Genomic DNA, 18645 nt, shown 5'->3' on the forward strand with positions numbered 1-18645 from the left:
ATCCCCGCAGCTACGGCTCCAGAATCTCCATCCTCAGCCGCAGAGGGAAGAGCAGCTGGAAGAGGAGGAAGAGGGAGGAAGAGAAGGAGAGAGAGAGGTAACCAAGTGATGAAGAGTAGTGTGGTAGATAGTAATGATCCTTTACTTAGACACATCTCTGGTAGAATTCAAGTCCATTCCTGGTTTCAACTCATACCACATCCATGATGCCACCGAAAAACAACACTAGGCTTGTCTGCTCCAGTGACACATGATTGCTTCATGCTTATTAGACTGTATACAGTACACTCTTAGAAAAAAAGATACTGTCTAGAACCATACATGGTTCTTCGGCTGTCCCCATAGGAGAACCCTTTGAAAACCCCTTTTTGGTTACAGGTAGCAAAAAGGGTTCTCCTATGGGGACAGCTGAAGAACCCCTTTGAAACCCTTTTTTTTAAAGAGTGCAGCCTACACATATAGTGTAACCATCAGCAACCTGTTTTCGGTTTCCGGTCAGTAATATGGTGGGGGCTACAGTCTGTATTACGTTTAGTTTCCGGTCAGTAATATGGTGGGGGCTACAGTCTGTATTACATTTAGTTTCCGGTCAGTAATATGGTGGGGGCTACAGTCTGTATTACGTTTAGTTTCCGGTTAATGATTACCCTGCAGTTTAGCTAATGTGGGTGACATCTGTTTTCATGGGCTTTCTGTCTGTGTTTGGTCTGTTTGTTCTGCAGCTGGGCCCCAGAGCGCTCCAGCACTGGCAGCGGGGGGAAGAAGCGTGCTTCTTTGGGGCTTAACGAAGGTGCAAGCATGCGCTGCTCCACCCTCCTGTGTATCCTGACGGGGGTGCTGCTCTACCTAGTGCTGGGGGCCGTGGTGTTCCAGGCCCTGGAGGCTCCCCATGAGGAGGGCCAGCACATACAGCTGCAGGACACACGCAGAGCCTTCCTGGAGAACTACACCTGTGTCAGCCCAGACATCCTGCAGGCCCTCATAGAGGTACCCTACATAGGCTAAACACACACCTACAGAACAAACAGGTTAAAATGACTGAATGACTGGGATATTAGACTTTCGGGGTGTCCAAGGCAACGGTCATGAAATCCAATGAGACCTCTATAGTTGGGTTGCAGAACAATCAATCAATCAATCAATCAAATGTATTTAAATTCAGCTGATGTCACAAAGTGCTGTACGGAATCCCAGCCTAAAACCCCAAACAGCAAGCAATGCAGGTGTAGAAGCACGGTGGCTAGGAAAAACTCCCTAGAAAGGCCAGAACCTAGGATGAAACCTAGAGAGGAACCAGGCTATGAGGGGTGGTCAGTACTCTTCTGGATGTGCCAGGTGGAGATTATAACAGAACATGGCCAAGATGTTCAAATGTTCATAGATGACCAGCAGGGTCAAATAATAATAATCACAGTGGTTGTCGAGGGTGCAACAGGTCAGCACCTCAGGAGTAAATATCAGTTGGCTTTTCATAGCCGATCATTCAGAGTATCTCTACCGCTCCTGCTGTCTCTAGAGAGTTGAAAACAGCAGGTCTGGGACAGGTAGCACGTCCGGTGAACAGGTCAGGGTTCCATAGCCCCAAGCAGAACAGTTGAAACTGGAGCAGCAGCACGGCCAGGTGGACTGGGGACAGCAAGGAGTCATCAGGCCAGGTAGTCCTGAGGCATGGTCCTAGGGCTCAGGTCCTCTGAGAGAGAGAGAGAAAGAAAGAAAGGCGAGAAAGAGAGAAAGAAAGAGAGAGAATTAGAGAGTACACTTAAATTCACACAGGACACCGGGTAAGACAGGATAAATACCCCAGATATAACAGACTGACCCTAGCCCCCCGACACATAAACTACTGCAGCATAAATACTGGAGGCTAAGACAGGAGGGGTCGGGAGACACTGTGGCCCCATCCAGATAGGGCCAAACAGGCAGGATATAACCCCACCCACTTTGCCAAAGCACAGCCCCCACACCACTAGAGAGATATCTTCAACCACCAACTTACCATCCTGAGACAAGGCCGAGAATAGCCCACAAAGATCTCCAGCACGGCACAACCCAAGGGTGGACGCCAACCCAGACAGGAAGATCACATCAGTGACTCAACCCATTCAAGTGACGCACCTCTCCTAGGGACAGCATGGAAGAGTACCAGTAAGCCAGTGACTCAGCTCCTGTAATAGGGTTTGAGGCAGAGAATCCCAGTGGAGAGAGGGGAACCGGTCAGGCAGAGACAGCAAGGGCGGTTCGTTACTCCAGTGCCTTTCTGTTCACCTTCACACTCCTGGTCAGACTACACTCAATCATAGGACCTACTGAAGAGATGAGTCTTCAATAAAATACTTAAAGGTTGAGACAGAGTCTGCGTCTCTCACATGGATAGACAGACCATTCCATAATAATGGAGCTCTATAGAAGAAAGCCCTGCCTCCAGCTCCCTTAAGGAGGCCTGTGTCTTGGGACCGTAGCGTACGTGTAGGTATGTACGGGAGGACCAAATCGGAAAGATAGGTAGGAGCAAGCCCATGTAATGTTAGCAGTAAAAACTTGAAATTAACCCTTGCCTTAACATGAAGCCAGTGTAGAGAGGCTAGCACTGGAGTAATATGATACTTTTTTTTGGTTCTAGTCAAGATTCTAGCAGCCGTGTTAAGCATTAACTGAAATGTATTTAGTGCCGTATCTGGGTAGCCGGAAAGTAGAGCATTGCACTAGTCTAACCTAGAAGTGACAAAAGCATGAATTAATTTTTCTGCGTCGTTTTTGGACAGAAAGTTTCTGATTTTTGCAATGTTACGTAGATGGAAAAAAGCTGTCCTTGAAACAGTCTTGATATATTCTTCAAAAGAGAGATCAAGATCCAGAGTAACGCCGAGGTCCTTCACAGTTTTATTTGAGACGACTGTACAACCATCAAGAATAATTGTCAGATTCAACATAAGATCTCTTTGTTTCTTGGGACCTAGAACAAGCATCTCTGTTTTGCCCGAGTTTAAAAGTAGAACATTTGCCAACATCTACTTCCTGATGTTTGAAACACAGGCTTCCAGGGAGGGCAATTTTGGGGCTTAACCATGTTTCATTGAAATGTACAGCTTGTGTGTCATCCGCATAGCAGTGAAAGTTAACATTATGTTTCCGAATGACATCACCAAGAGGTAAAATATATAGTGAAAACAATAGTGGTCCTAAAACGGAGCCTTGAGGAACACCAACATTTACAGTTGATTTGTCAGAGGACAAATTATCCACAGAGAGAAACTGATATATTACCGACAGATAAGATCTAAACCAGGCCAGAACTTGTCCTTATAGATCAATTTGGGTTTCCAATCTCTCCAAAAGAATGTAGTGATCGATGGTATCAAAAGCAGCACGAAGGTCTAGGAGCATGAGGACAGATGCAGTGCCTCGGTCTGACGCCATTAAAAGGTAATTTATCACCTTCACAAGTGCAGTCAGTGCTATGATGGGGTCTAAAACCAGACTGAAGCGTTTTGAATACATTGTTTGTCTTCAGGAAGGCAGTGAGTTGCTATGCTACAGCTTTTTCTAACATTTTTGAGAGGAATGGGAGATTCGATATAGGCCGATAGTTTTTTATATTTTCTGGGTCAAGGTTTGGCTTTTTCAAGAGAGGTTTTATTACTGCCACTTTTAGTGAGTTTGGTTCACATCCGGTGGATAGAGAGCCATTTATTATGTTCAACATAAGAGGGCCAAGCACAGGAAGTAGCTCTTTCAGTAGTTTAGTTGGAATAGGGTCCAGTATGCAGCTTGAAGGTTTAGAGGTCATGATTATTTTCATCAATGTGTCAAGAGATATAGTACTGAAAACTTGAGTGTCTCCCTTGATTCTATGTCCTGGCAGAGTTGTGCAGACTCAGGACAACTGAGCTGTGGAGGAATGTGCAGATTTAAAGAGGAGTCCGTAATTTGCTTTCTAATTATCTTTTTTTTTCCTCAAAAAAGTTCCTGAATTTATCACTGCTGAAGTGAAATCTATCCTCTCTTGGGGAATGCTGCTTTTTTAGTTAGCTTTGTGACAGTATCAAAAATACATTTTGGATTGTTCTTATTTTCCTCAATTAAGTTGGAAAAATAGGATGATCGAGGAGCAGTGAGGGCTCTTCGATACTGCACGGTACTGTCTTTCCAAACTAGTCGGAAGACTTCCAGTTTGGTGTAGCGCCATTTCCGTTCCAATTTTTGGAAGCTTGCTTCAGAGCTCGGATATTTTCTGTGTACCAGTGAGCTAGTTACTTATGACAAATGTTTTTTGGGGTGCGACTGCATCTAGTGTATTGCGCAAGGTTAAATTAAGTTCCTCAGTTAGGTGGTTAACTGATTTTTGTATTCTGACGTCATTGGGTAGGTGGAGGGAGTCTGGAAGGGCATCTAGGAATCTTTGGGTTGTCCGAGAATGTATAGCATGACTTTTGATGATCCTTGGTTGGGGTCTGAGCAGATTATTTGTTCCAATTCCAAATGTAATAAAATGGTGGTTCGATAGTCCAGGATTATGAGAAAAAACATTAAGATCCACAACATTTATTCCACAGGACAAAAGTAGGTCCAGAGTATGACTGTGGCAGTGAGTAGGTCCAGAGACATGTTGTCCAAAACCCACTGAGTCGATGATGGCTCCAAAAACCTTTTGGAGTGGGTCTGTGGACTTTTCCATGTGAATATTAAAGTCACCAAAAATTGGAATATTATCTGCAATGACTACAAGGTCCGATAGGAAGTCAGGGAACTAAATGGTCATAAAAAATAAAGAAACATAAAGTTGGCAGGTAGCAAGTAAGGCAAGCAACAAACCGCACAAGTCTACAAGTTGTACAATGCAAATACAGAAATATTCAGGTCCAAACACTACAATCACTGTTTCTCTTCTCTCTCTCTTATCACTTTAACTTTCTGACTGTCCCATCCCAGGAGGTGGCAGATGCTGTGGGTGCGGGTGTGGATCCTAGCAGCAATTCCTCCACCTTCACCAGCCAATGGGACCTGGCCAGCGCCTTTTTCTTCTCTGGGACCATCGTCACCACCATTGGTAAATCAGCAGGCTGATCTCCCCTATGTTTAATCCATTGTTACACACTGACACTACCTATCCCAATCCTAAAGCTCTACAAACCATCATCCTCAGGTTTTGGGAACATCTCCCCAAAGACAGATGGGGGGCAGCTGTTCTGTATCTTTTATGCCCTGGTGGGGATCCCTCTGTTTGGTATCCTGCTGGCTGGAGTTGGAGACCATCTGGGGACCGGGCTGAGGAAGGCCATCCTCAAAATTGAATTTCTCTTAGCGGTGAGACACTAAATATTTGGTTGAATGTGTTTCCTCTGTCTTTCTCGGCCTGTCAGTATTTCAGTCCCTCCATTTCCTTCTTTCCTCTTGTTCATGTTTTGCTGTCTCCCTCTCAGAAATGGAAGGTGAGTCCTACTATTGTTCGAGTCATCTCAGCCATACTCTCCATCCTGTTGGGGGTAGCACTCTTCGTTGCAGTGCCAACGCTGGTGTTTCAGGAGGTGGAGAAGTGGACTCTCCTGGAGGCGTCCTACTTTGTTGTCATCACCCTGACTACAGTGGGTTTTGGAGACTATGTTGCAGGTACTTCCGCCACTGCATTTAGGATTGGGTCAAGGAATCTGTCTCAAAAGGTCAAAACACACATTTCATTGTTGAAACTCTCTTTACATAGTTGAAACTCTCTTTACCTAGTTGAAACTCTCTTTTCATTGTTGAAACTCTCTTTTCCTAGTTGAAACTCTCTTTTCCTAGTTGAAATTCTCTTTTCCTAGTTGAAACTCTCTTTTCCTAGTTGAAACTCTCTTTTCCTAGTTGAAACTCTCTTTTCATTGTTGAAAATCTCTCCCTGTTGAAACTCTTTTCAGTGTTGAAACTCTCTCTTTCAGTGTTGAGACACATTAACAGACACAAACACCTGCTACTCCAGATTAATGTAGTTTAGGAGGCCTGAGTGATAAAATACAGTCACTCATTAAACTGGACATTTATTTTACTCTTTGTGAATAATTTAATCATTGAATGAAAGTTTAATTATTAACCCCATAGAGTTTTCCGGCAGCTCAGTCTGTAATGTTCCCTAATGTGAGATTAATTTAATAAACCCCTAGAGTCGATGTCTGCGCCCCTGCTGAAATCTAATTAGCATAATAAAACATATAAAAATGATATTTAACCAGGTAAGTCAATTAAGAACACATTCTTATTTACAATGACGGCTAACCCCCCGGCCAAACCCTACCCTGGACAACGCTGGGCCAATTGTGCGCCGCCCTAATCACGGCTGGTTGTGGCACAGCCTGGGAACGAACCAGGGTCTGCAGTGACACCTCTAACACTGCAATGCAGTGCCTTAGACCGCTACGCCACTCGGGAGAACTGTTTAATCTAGAGATATCTCTCTGTATGGGCTGCGTCTTAATTCACCTCATCCGCCGATGTCGGCCTTCCGTTTCTGTAGTGAAAGGTTGCAGAACAGACCATGAGACATCCCGAAAATCGGTCTTCTCGCGAAAACGTCTTTAGTGGTTTTGGCCTACAAACTATTATGACCCCGCTATGGAAAGATGAGACTGTTTTTCCATGTATAAATCTGTTATTCAATGTGTTTCTATGGGCTAATCACAGTTTGGCCAAATTCAATGTTTCATCAAATATGTTTTTAATACCTAAAGGGGTCCTAAAATTCAAAATCAAATAGCTAAATTATCCTTGGTATGATAATTTTAAAACATGATGCCACCAAAAATCAACAATAGGCTCGTCTGCTCCAATGAGACGTGATTGGTTCATGCTTATTAGACTGTACACTCTTAGAAAAAAAGATGCTATCTAGAACCTTAAATGGTTATTTGGCTGTCCCCATAGGAGAACCCTTTGAAAACCCTTATTTGGTTCCCACCCAGGCTTAGATTCTAGGGGATTTTAACAGCAGATCTGTCATGTGTAAACTAACCTTTAGACCTGTAAGGTTGCTGATTCTCCATTGTCTACACCTGTAAACCCCTATCTATACCTATCCTATTGCTGATCTCTGTCAGGTGATAGTGGAGATGGTGGTAAAGACCACTGGTACAAGCCCCTGGTGTGGTTCTGGATCCTGCTGGGCCTGGCCTACTTTGCTTCCATCCTGTCCATGGTTGCAAACTGGCTTCGGGTCCTGTCCAAGAAGACCAGGGCTGAGGTGTGTAAAAACTGATCGGGCCCAAAATGGGAGAGTACAACCTATAAGCAAATGGGCTGCACTCTACACTTTGTCACCTATAGCCACCTGTTCTATTTCTCAATGATCCTCCCTTCCTCTCTTATTAGCTCTCAAGTGTGTTGTGACTTCATTAGATTCTCTTTAAATAGTGATTTGATCCCTTTCCTCTCTCTTCCCAGATGGAGGAGCTCAGAGCCCGTACCACTGACTGGGGTCAGAACATTCAGAACATGTCCGTGGACTTCCGCATGCCAGACGACCCCTTCAAACGACGACGACGAAAGCGTCGACATGGCCCTCGCAGCCGAGGCAATGGGGCAGGCCATGTGTCTGGGACTGGGGCCCCTGGGAAGGGGGGCAGAGTGATGGAGAATGGCCAGCTGAACAGCCAATCAGAGACTGGATCGTCCTCATACTCTTACTCATCCAACGAGTCAGAGTCTGGATCTGCGACAGGGTCAGAGGTCTCGCAGCATGAGCGGGTAGTAGAGGAAAAAGAGAAGGATGTCGATAAGGAGAATGCCTTCCCAGAATCCCTGTATTCCCAGCCTCTGGACTACTTTGGAGAGAACCTGGCATACATTGATGAGTCCTCAGATGCAGTTAGTGGAAAATTACATTTGGATCCCCTGTTGGATCCAACACAGCCCGTCTCTACACGCTCACGAAAGCCCAAGAGGAGACGGCCCAGAAGGCCACCCCCAGAGAAGAGCCCTAAAATTAGCCCTACCAAGCCTGAGAAGAAAGAGCCCAATGGAGACATAAAACCCCCTGAAAATCCACCGCCACCAAAGGATAGATGAACCAAATGCTCAAAGGTGAGTTTGTATGTTTTTTCAGAGCATGTTGAAAATGGATAAACATATGGAAAAAAAGACAAATTATGAAACTGTCAAGCTAGAAAATCCCTGACTCTGCTCTTTTTAGGGGTGAAGGGAAGAAGAAGTTGTGGGAAGAACTGAACCTGATTGATTATGTTTTATTCACTACACTGTTCATGTTTCATAAACATAGTTTGAGTGTGTGTATGCAAATAGGGAGTGAGCCTTGATGTAATAGCAGATTGACTTATTCAAATAGGGAGTGAGCCTTGATGTAATAGCAGATTGACTTATTCAAATAGGGAGTGAGCCTTGATGTAATAGCAGATTGACTTATTCAAATAATCCTAACAAAACTTAACCATGTCACTTCTTTAACCTGATGTGGCCTTCGTAGCATTTTAATAAGGAACACAATCTTATGTGCCCCATTTATCCATGTTTGCTTATGGAGTGAGCGCTCCCTACTGGGCAATCATGAAACTGCAAAGCCCTGTTTTCTCTGGATATAATAAGTAGTGAAGCACACGAACATGCATTGTATTTTTGTTTATACTCTGAATCAATTTATATTTTTTGCTGTTAGGGGAAAAAAGCCTTATGACAATAACTCTCCCATAATGAATTTGTCCCTGAATGTCTAGAGCCCAAACTTTAGAGAACAAAGCTTTGGTGTATATAATAGGAAAGTTCTAATTCAAGGCACAAGTAAATCCAGTCTCTGCCAATAACCATATCTGGTCTTGCATGACCTTAGCCTAAGTATTACACTTGTGACGTTATTACTGTGTGCACTGTGTACAGCATATACCATTGTATATATTTTTGAGTATTATTTAAATGTATTACACACAACTGTCCTGTAAAATAAACAACACATTTTTAAAATAATCAGAATATTTTGTGTGTGCATGTGTGTGAGAGATTTTCCAGCATTTGCATTGTTTTCCTGAGGAACGGAAAGATGACTGTCAGTAAATGACAATGAAGATACAGTGGCACACTGAGAATGAATAACACAGTCATTTAGAATTATATTGCATACAACCATCTTTTCTCAGTTCTTCAATTAACAAACTACATACCTGAAATGAGAAAAACAACATGTAATATGTCTTATCAACACATTTTGCAACCTTTTGCACTTAAGAACACTTAAAGAAATTAAAATTGGGAAATAAATTGTTAAAAAAAGTTCATACTCACTGCAGTGACACAGGTTGTTGATCATTTGGCAAATCTGACCATAACTCTATACTCATGATTCTTGCTTACAAGCAAACACTCAAACAGGAAATACCAGTGACACGCTCAACATGGAAGTGGTCAGACTGTGTCACTAGCGCAGACTGGAATATGTTCCAGGATTCATCCGATTGCATAGAGTTTACCCCACATCAGTCACAATTTCATTTATCCATTATTTTACCAGGTAAGTTGACTGAGAACACATTCTCATTTACAGCAACAACCTGGGGAATAGTTACAGGGGAAAGGAGGGGGATGAAAGAGCCAATTTTAAACTGGGGATTATTAGGTGGCTGTGATGGTTTGAGGGCCAGATTGGGAATTTAGCCAGGACACCAGGGTTAACACCCCTACTCTTACAATAAGTGCCATGGGATCTTTAATGACCTCAGAGAGTCAGGACACCTGTTTAACATCCCATCGGAAAGACAGCACCCTACACAGGGCAGTGTCCCCAACCACTACCCTGGGGCATTGAGATACTTTTTAGACCAGAGGAAAGAGTGCCTCCCACTGGCCCTCCAACACCACTTCCAGCAGCATCTGGTCTCCCATCCAGGGGCTGACCAGGACCAATCCTGCTTAGCTTCAGAAGCAAGCCTAGCAGTGGTATGCAGGGTGGTATTAATAAGTGCATCGATGACATCATCCCCACAGTGACCGTACTTACATATCACATACTTACATATCACAACCAGAAGCCAGGCAACATCCTCACTGAGCTAAAGGCTGCCGCTTTCAAGGAGTGGGACACTAATGCGGACGTTTATAAGAAATCCCACTATGCTCTCCAAACAGATAAAGAGTCAATACAGGACTAAGATCGAATCCTACTCTTCTGGCTCTGACGCTTGCAGGATGTTTTTATTTTTTATTTGAACCTTTATTTAACACGGCAAGTCAGTTAAGAAAAAATTCTTATTTACAATGACGACACCGGCCAAAACCAGACGACGCTGGGCCAATTGTGCACCGCCCTATGGGACTTCCAATCACGGCTGGTGGTGATATAGCCTGGATTCGAACCAGGGTGTCTGTAGTAACGCAACTAGCACTGAGACGCAGTGCCTTAGACTGCAGCGCCACCCGGGGGCCCCTGCTGCACCACTCGAGGGCCCACTGGACAAAAGGATTGACTACAGCATCATAGTGCCCTCAAAACTCATCACTAAGCTATGGACCCTGGGACTGAACACCTCCCTCTGCAACCGAATCCTGGACTTCCTGACGGGCCTCCCCCAGGTGTTGAGGGTAGGCAACAACACATCCGCCACTGCTGACCCTCAACACGGGGGGCCCTCAGGGATGCTTAGTGCTTAGGCCCCTTCTGTACTCCCTGTTCACCTACGACTGCCTGGCCATGCACGACTCCAACACCATCATTAAGTTTGCTGACAACACGACAGTGGTAGGCCTGATCACCGACGACGATGAGATAGCCTATAGGGAGGAGGTAAGAGACCTGGCAGTGTGGTTTCAGAACAACAACTTCTCCTTCAACATCAGCAAGACAAAGGAACTGATTGTGGACTACAGGAAATGAAGGGCTGAGCACGCCCCCATTCACATCGACAGGGCTATAGTGGAGTGGGTCGAGAGCTTCAACTTCCTCGGTGTCCACATCACTAAGGATCTATCTTGGTCCACACACACCAACACAGTCATGAAGAGAGCACTACAATGCCTCTTCCCCCTCAGGATGCTGAAAGGATTTGGCATGGGCCCTCAGATCCTCAAAAAGTTCTACAGCTGCACCACTGACAGCATCTTGACTGGCTGCATCACCGCTTTGTATGACAACTGCTCGGCATAAGACCACTTGGCGCTACAGAGGGTAGTGCGTACAGCCCAGTACATCACAGCTCCCTGCCATCCAGGACCTTTATTCCTGTCGGTGTCAGAGAAAAGCCCGAAACATTTTCAAAGGCTCCAGCCACTCAAGTCATAGACTTTTCTCTCTGCTAGCGCACGGCAAGCGGCACCGATGCACCAAGTCTGTAACCAACAGGACCCTGAACAGCTTCTACCCTCAAGCCATAAGACTGCTAAATAGTTAATTAAATAGTTAAACAAATAGCTACGTAGACGATCTGCATTGACCCTTTTTGCACAAACTCTTTTGACTCATTACATACGCTGCCGCTACTGTTTATTATCTGTCCCTTTATTCCTAGTTATATGTACATATCTACCTCAATCACCTCGTATCCCTGCACATCGACTCGCTACTGATACCACGTGTATATAGCTAAGTTATCGTTACTCATTGTGTATTTATTATTACGTGTTTTACTTTTCTATTATTTCTCTCATTTCTTTCTCTCTGCATTGTTGAGAAGGGCCTGCAAGTAAGCATTTTACTGTTAGTCTACACTTGTTGTATATGAAGCATGTGATGAATTAAATGTGATTTGATCCTCTGAACATCAACATCCTATTTTCACAGACGGGTTAGGAATAGGAGTGATGGTGTCCTTCCCATTCTCAATTGAGAAGGCAGGTCCTAAAATGGAAGAGGGACACATTTTATGAGAAAAGAACAGTATCAAAACAATAAGCAGTTGACTCTTAAAAAGTGTGCCATCATGTCTTACAAAGCTTGAAATCCAAATTGGGTAATGCATAACAGATGAATTGTCATATGGCGTATTTGGATTGTTGGTGTCCTGTTTCTGGAAGTATAGATGGATATGAGTATATATGAAAGTGCTTCTGATACTTGTTGATGTTGTTGAGGTAAGATAGCGCAATTCTTAAAAGGTGTCAATGAATTTGATTTGATATATGGGCACTTGACCATGAGAGTGAGAGGATAGTTTTCCCCAATTGACCAATAGATCTTGACATACTGGTCTCCGTCACTCCTGTTGTGCTCATGGTAGATGCCCAGTGTGTGGACATGTGAGTAAAACTCATCCAGATTTACTCTGAATGTCAATGTAGTCTGACTGGCCACTCCAGGGACCGAATCGAATGCAGGTTTTTGTGTGAAACGATTTCATGGACGTCTCAATCATAGCCTTTTCGGAGTCATCTGTGATGACGACCAATAAGACTTCTGTCTCACTTGCGTTACCACATCATAACATCAGATTATATGTGTTCATGGTTTAAGAATAAATAATGAATGTGCTATGTCAATTTATAAATAAAATAATTATTTTCACTTACAGAAGTAATTGTCTTATGATATAACACCTCCACCAGTCCAGAGGAGGATTTGGTCCATCTGCAGTAGTTGCTGTTGCCCCAACACTTCATGGCGTTTATGGCCCTGAGTACAGCTACATCTCCCTCCATCAGCATCTGGCTCATCCCTTAGCGCAGTCAAGTGGATGGCTCATCCCTTAGTGCAAAGAGTCATGTGGATGGCTCATCCTTTAGTGCAAAGAGTCAAGTGGATGGCTCATTCCTTAGTGCAGTCAAGTGGATGGCTCATCCCTTAGTGCAAAGAGTCGAGTGGATCACATAACGAAGATATGGATTGTAGATGTTATGTTAATCAGATACTGACTTGTGAGCTTATAAGTCAATTTTATGTACCTTTGTTTGCCTCAAGGATCCTTGTAGTGATGTCTAAAGTATTAGATTATTTGTTAATGACATCTGAAAAGGAGTGTACAGTTACATGGCAGCTGCCATACTGCAGTATTTAAATATTTCCTGCTAGTTCAGCATTGTGTTTCTAGCTAGTGTTGTAAATTGCACAAATAATATGTACCTTTTCAATATACAGTAGACTTGATTATTATATAGCACTGCACAGTATTGTGCATTTAAAGTGAAAACGTACCATCTTCAACAGGCCATTCTTGCAGAGGAGACAATCACTGCGTGAGTGATTCTGAACACTACAGTGAGTTGAGAGTTTAGATAGGAGCTCAGCCGTGCCGAGGGCTCCAGCTTTTACAAGTGGAGAGTGGGCCTGGGAGAGACCAAGCAGGAACAAGGCGAAGATGGCGAAGTTGAGGCTCTGGTCCGTGCTCCTTTAGCGGGTGGAGATGCTCAAGGTGGAAGCAGGTGTGTGAGACAGAGCATAGTTTTTATACAGCCACAAAGGGAGGGACCACCAGGCCATATGTCAACACGAGGAGCCTAAAACAAGTATTTTAGAAGAGGGATTAGTACAGTAACCTCGCCCATCCATTCAGTCACTGACTCATGATACATCTACAAGGGCAGGTAGAGTTGTGATAGCTATGTTTTTCATGAATAATCTTAGCTCTAATTAATCTTCATCTGATTACAGATAGTAGGCCTAGTCATCTACAATGTATAAGTCAAGTTGGACATATGGGAGTACGGAGTTGGCAAAGCTCACATACTAAGACATTAAAATATCACTCAAAGAGTACATTTATAGAATCCATTAGAAAATTAATTAAGTGCTGTATATATTACAAAGATTCTTTGAATTTAACATTTTAACATAAATCTGTATTGTAAAGCAGACTGATTAAGGGCTCTATTCATTCCATACTGCTAAAATTCAGCATTACAACATGATTGAAATTTAAAGGCAATGTTCCTGTGTTAGCAGACTGCATTCATGGTAAATGCTGCAGATGTCAGTTTAAGAGGAAATGACCTTTACATTTCTAGCGTGCTCTCTGTAACATTTCAGCGATACAGATTGAATAGAGCCCTAATGGTCCAAATGCTTCAGTTTTCAGCGAGGGAGTCCATTGTGGATGTTCTGTCACTAAATAAACCCTTACTTTTAACAGTAGGCTAACACTTTACATTAAGGTACCATTTAGGGCCTCCTGAGTGACGCAGCGGTCTAAGGCATCACTACAGACCCAGATTTGATCCCAAGCTGTGTGACACCCAGCCATGACTGGGAGACCCTTGAGGCAGCGCACAGCGTTGTTTGGGGTCAGGGGAGGGTTTGACCGGTCAGGATGTCCTTGTCCCATCATGCTCTAGCCACTCCTTGTGGTGGGCGGGGTGCCTGCAAGCTGACTTTGATTGCCAATTGTATTGTATTGGTGCCACTGGCTTCCGGGTTAAGCGAGCAGTGTGGCAAGAAGCAGTGCGGCTTGGCAGGGTTGTGTTTCGGTGGAGGCATGGCTCTCGATCTTTGCCTCTCCCGAGTCCATACGGGAGTTGCAGCAATGGGACAAGGCTATAACACCAAATTGGGGGAAAAAAAGGGGTAAAAGTACAAAAAATATATACAGTACCTGTCAAAAATTTGGACACACCTACTCATTCAAGGGTTTTCTTTATTTTCTACATTGTAGATTAATAGTGAAGACATCAAAACTATGAAATAACACATATGGAATCATGTAGTGACCAAAAAAGTGTTAAATAAATCAAAATATATTTTAGATTCTTCAAAGTAGATTCCTCAAAGGTACCATTTATAAAGAGTATACAGTTGTTTATAAATAGTGAATAATAAACTACAGATAATAGTTAGTTTACTATAGTTAAATTATAGTTTATTGTATTACATTGTTTAACATATATAGGAAAAGAGTTTTGATCCCATAACCATGTAATCTGACATACTGGGTGAGGTTGCTGCAGTAATCCCTCTGCTAAAAGGCATGTTGACCCAAAGTGATGATAAAAAGCATAAGCCTGTCTGGTAGCACCTCCCTATGTGGGTCTCTGACAGTCTCACACACCTGTTCCTATGCAGCGGATGACGGTATCATAGGTCAGCCATTTAGATAAGGTAGAGGTTAATCAAACTCGACCAAAACAACGGAATTGCCATGGAATCGCATGGGAGAAAGGGCCGTGGGGGAATGTTCCTGAGTCTCCTCATTGCCCTCCAGAAAAATGTTCCTACATTTAGGCTATTGTTCATATGTGTATTTCACATGTTGCGGTAAAAAGCTGAGTATATGCTTGTATAGATGTCAACCCCAACACATGTTCATCGTCCTCTGGGGTGGCAGGTAGCCTAGTGGTTAAGAGCGTTGGGCCAGTAACCAAAAGGTTGCTTGTTTGAATCCCTGAGCCGGCTAGGTGGAAAAATTGGCCGTTGTGCCCTTGAGCAAGGCAGTTAACAACAACTGTGCCAATGATGTTGATTAAGGCCGCCCCCCACACCTCTCTGACTCAGAGCTTAAATGCGGAAGAAGCATTTAGGTTGAATGCATTCAGTTGTCCAAATGACTATCAGCTTTCTCAATCAACTGCATTACAGTAAAAGGCGACTGACTACCACCACCGAGTTCTGTATACTAACCATTTTACATAAACAGGACTTTGCATTTAGCAGTCACTTCTAAACCTGAAAAGGGACAACTTGTACAGCCAAATCTATCCAAATCAGACTTTAGTAACCACATTGTGGGCCTGTTACAATACATCAATCATGACAGATTTGATGAATCTCCAATATTTTTATATCAGATGTGTGGAATGTGCTCCAATCTGGTCAATGGAACAGTCTACACTCCTTTACCACATCTATGGTTGCTATGTTCATACCATTCTGGAACTTTGAGGGGTCATGACATAGCCTCTCTAGTAATTCAATAGGATCTCAATGATCTTATTCTACATTGCAGTGCAGGCAAGTTTGAGAGCATCAAACTGTGATATATCCAGTGCTTGACTTGGGCGGGAGCTCACCAGAGCTGAGTACCAGCACCTCAAATGTTCTTCTGCTTGAGCTCCTGTTCCTCTTATAGAATATTAGCTCAAAAGAATTGTGGTGTTCCTGCACCTAAATATAAACAGTAGGCATACAGGCACCCAAAATGAGTACTGGCAGCTATTCCAGTCCAAGTCAAGCACGGTATAGATAAATTGTGACTGACTGACTCATCTACAAATAATAATGATTATTTATTTATGATGCAAGGTGATTTGTAGATCAGTCAATCGGCTGTCGCCTGCACCTATGGCTCTGATAAACCATCAAGCCTGCATGCGCAGTTGACTCTGTGACCTTGTGCTCGAGGACACGAAAGCAGACGTCACCACAGACAGGCACATACTGTAATTGGCAATGTAATAAAAACACCACTAGAGAGCGCTACAATACAACAACTAATGAAATGCGACAATTCAGATTCCCCTGACATTGAAAAGCTAAAAAATAAATGTATATTGATCAAATATGTCTGTCCTCTTTCTAATTCTATACCATTTATGTATGCTAAAATATTGCCACTCAAAACCAATGCTAACAGGTGACAGGTGTCCTATTCCACAATGACCCAGTAATAACTAACACAATAACTAACACGTCATGTGACATGCCATGCGGCCTAACAGTTATGTGTGTTTGGCTATTGGATGAGTAAAATTAAGATACCAGTATGCTTTCTCCATTCAGACAGGATAGGGTTGTCTACTATATAGAGGGTGTTGGTCTTCAGAGATGCAATGCCACGGAAGAATGGCAGTACTAGAATGTAATGTTCGGCTGGCTGGTGGAACATTTCCTGATATGACAAGGCTTACTTTTTATTTTTTATATCACTGAGGGTCTCTCTTTCACCCCTTCTCCCATTTCGACCATGTCCCGTTTCCCTATTTGTTCAGTTCACTCTTGGTTACTTAACCTTAGATGGACAAGAACAGGCTGAGGACACCCTAAATAATTAACTCCCTTTATATCCGTCTGCAACCATTTGGCAGCAGACCCCCAACGCCAGGATGAAAAAGCATAATTCAATAAAAAGCCATCTCATTAAAAGTACGCAAAACAATTAGATGAGTGGGCTACAGTAGTAAGATACACATATGCACAACAACTGGATCACAAAGAGAGTAGCCTAGCTTTGTGGAAGCTATAGTCGGCATACACTTTTCACTATACAAAGCATTATCTGTGTGGTTGCTTGTTTTAGTGCCTGTGTGTCTGTTGTTCACACCTGTCTCTGGTCATATGACCTGTCAGCATGCCACCATCCCAGGCCATGGCCTCCTTTGACATACAGCACATTCGTTCATACCTATTCTAAAGTCGTACAATGTTTCACGTGACTCCTCAGTGTTTAAAGGACTAGGCAAGGCATCTTATGCTCTAACAACTTAATTAACAATAATAAATAAAAACATTCACTTCAAGCTCCTAAACCTACCAATCGCCCAGAATATAGTGTATGTGAAACGCCGTTTTTGCAATAGGGGATAATGCGTGTGGAGCTGGTGTGGAGGCTGACTGCAGCAACATGCAAACCGTTTGAAATGCAGCGCATGCGGAATCCGTGTATGACCTTCAATTCAAGGTCGATGTTTTTCTCAATGACACCGGGAACACTGCCATCACTCTCCAATCTCTCTGCAGTGTCTCTGAAAATATTCTCAGACGTCATAGGTCTAACACATGAACATACAATACATTATTATAAGCTAATTATTTTATGATTGATAGGTTTGATTAATAAATCATATTTACTGTTACATATTTGTATTATAGGAGACTACCGCATGTGGTCTTCCTCATGCTAAGCTATTTTAACAAACACACTACTTAGATAATTCCAGTTGCCAACTGTTCTGTGTTTTAAAATGAATTTTCCGCGGACAGGGGAAATGGGTTGTCGGCTCTTTCCATGACTGCGATAGCACTGCATGCGCACCCCTCTCCCTTCCTCTATCGATGCCAGCTGTTATAGTCAAGTTAACAAGCGGATTCTAGACTTCGGTTTTTCCTCTTCTCATCTCGTTGCAGTCGTCCACTGACCCCCACTTCCTTGGCATCGATCCAAAACTCCGCGTACCAGCTGACGAGTGTTGCCTACGTAGCGCTGTGAGCCGGGTCAGAGTCACAAGACCGAGTCGACTGAGCTCGGTTGCAAACATTTTCCATGCCATCTAAAGCTATGTTTACTATGGTGTCGTTTGATCCATTGGGGGACATGAATTCCACTGCATTACAGACATACATGTACGAAGAGAATGTATTTTTCAAATTGGCCGATAATGAACTGGTTATTGTTCTTTAGAAACTCAGGTATGACAGGACTAGGAAATAGTGCAGAATTTATATTGTGAAGCTATTTGGATTGCATAATCAAATTTGGATTGCATAATCATATAGCTGTTTATGAAATTAAGTAGGCTAGGCCTAGACAAACAAATGATCAAACTGCAGAAGCAATCCAAAATGCAGCCTTTATGGAAGTTAGTAGGCCTAACTTAATTGGCCTTCCTGGTAAAATAAAAAATGTAATAAAGATCACCTAATTATTGGTACAACTATTTATAATAGGCTGGGCCTACTGTAAATTATTGAAATCCATGAACCTGTAAAAGGAATTATGGCATATTACTGGTTGGCATTGGAGTTTAGAGGCAGCACATAGCCTATTCGATGCAATAATAAACCAGGCACTCTTACTGCGCTTTCTGTATGTTGGTAGTGAGCAT

At 43.1% G+C, this 18645-nt stretch overlaps 1 protein-coding gene and 1 pseudogene across 1 annotated transcript; one reads left to right on the forward strand and one right to left on the reverse strand.

The window, feature by feature from the left end:
• Positions 1-734: 734 nt before the first annotated feature.
• LOC112230613 (potassium channel subfamily K member 4) lies at positions 735-8919 on the forward strand. Its single transcript, XM_024396886.2, has 7 exons — positions 735-987; positions 4930-5047; positions 5144-5304; positions 5421-5607; positions 7065-7207; positions 7408-8046; positions 8156-8919. The coding sequence occupies exons 1-6, from the start codon at positions 799-801 to the stop codon at positions 8029-8031; spliced, it is 1422 nt and encodes a 473-aa protein (XP_024252654.1). The 5' UTR covers positions 735-798; the 3' UTR covers positions 8032-8046; positions 8156-8919.
• A 2818-nt stretch (positions 8920-11737) lies between these two features.
• On the reverse strand, positions 11738-17588 carry LOC112230665 (annotated as a pseudogene).
• Between the last annotated feature and the right edge of the window lie 1057 nt (positions 17589-18645).

Source organism: Oncorhynchus tshawytscha, linkage group LG33, assembly GCF_018296145.1.
Source record: "Oncorhynchus tshawytscha isolate Ot180627B linkage group LG33, Otsh_v2.0, whole genome shotgun sequence".
Classification (NCBI taxonomy): Eukaryota; Metazoa; Chordata; class Actinopteri; order Salmoniformes; family Salmonidae; genus Oncorhynchus; species Oncorhynchus tshawytscha.

Excerpts from the sequence above, each read along its gene's own strand:
- LOC112230613 (XM_024396886.2), top strand. The coding sequence starts at position 799 with ATGCGCTGCTCCACCCTCCTGTGTATCCTGACGGGGGTGCTGCTCTAC. Across the intron at positions 5,048-5,143 it reads GACCATCGTCACCACCATTG|GTTTTGGGAACATCTCCCCA; the intron begins GTAAATCAGCAG and ends CATCATCCTCAG. Across the intron at positions 5,608-7,064 it reads TTTTGGAGACTATGTTGCAG|GTGATAGTGGAGATGGTGGT; the intron begins GTACTTCCGCCA and ends GATCTCTGTCAG.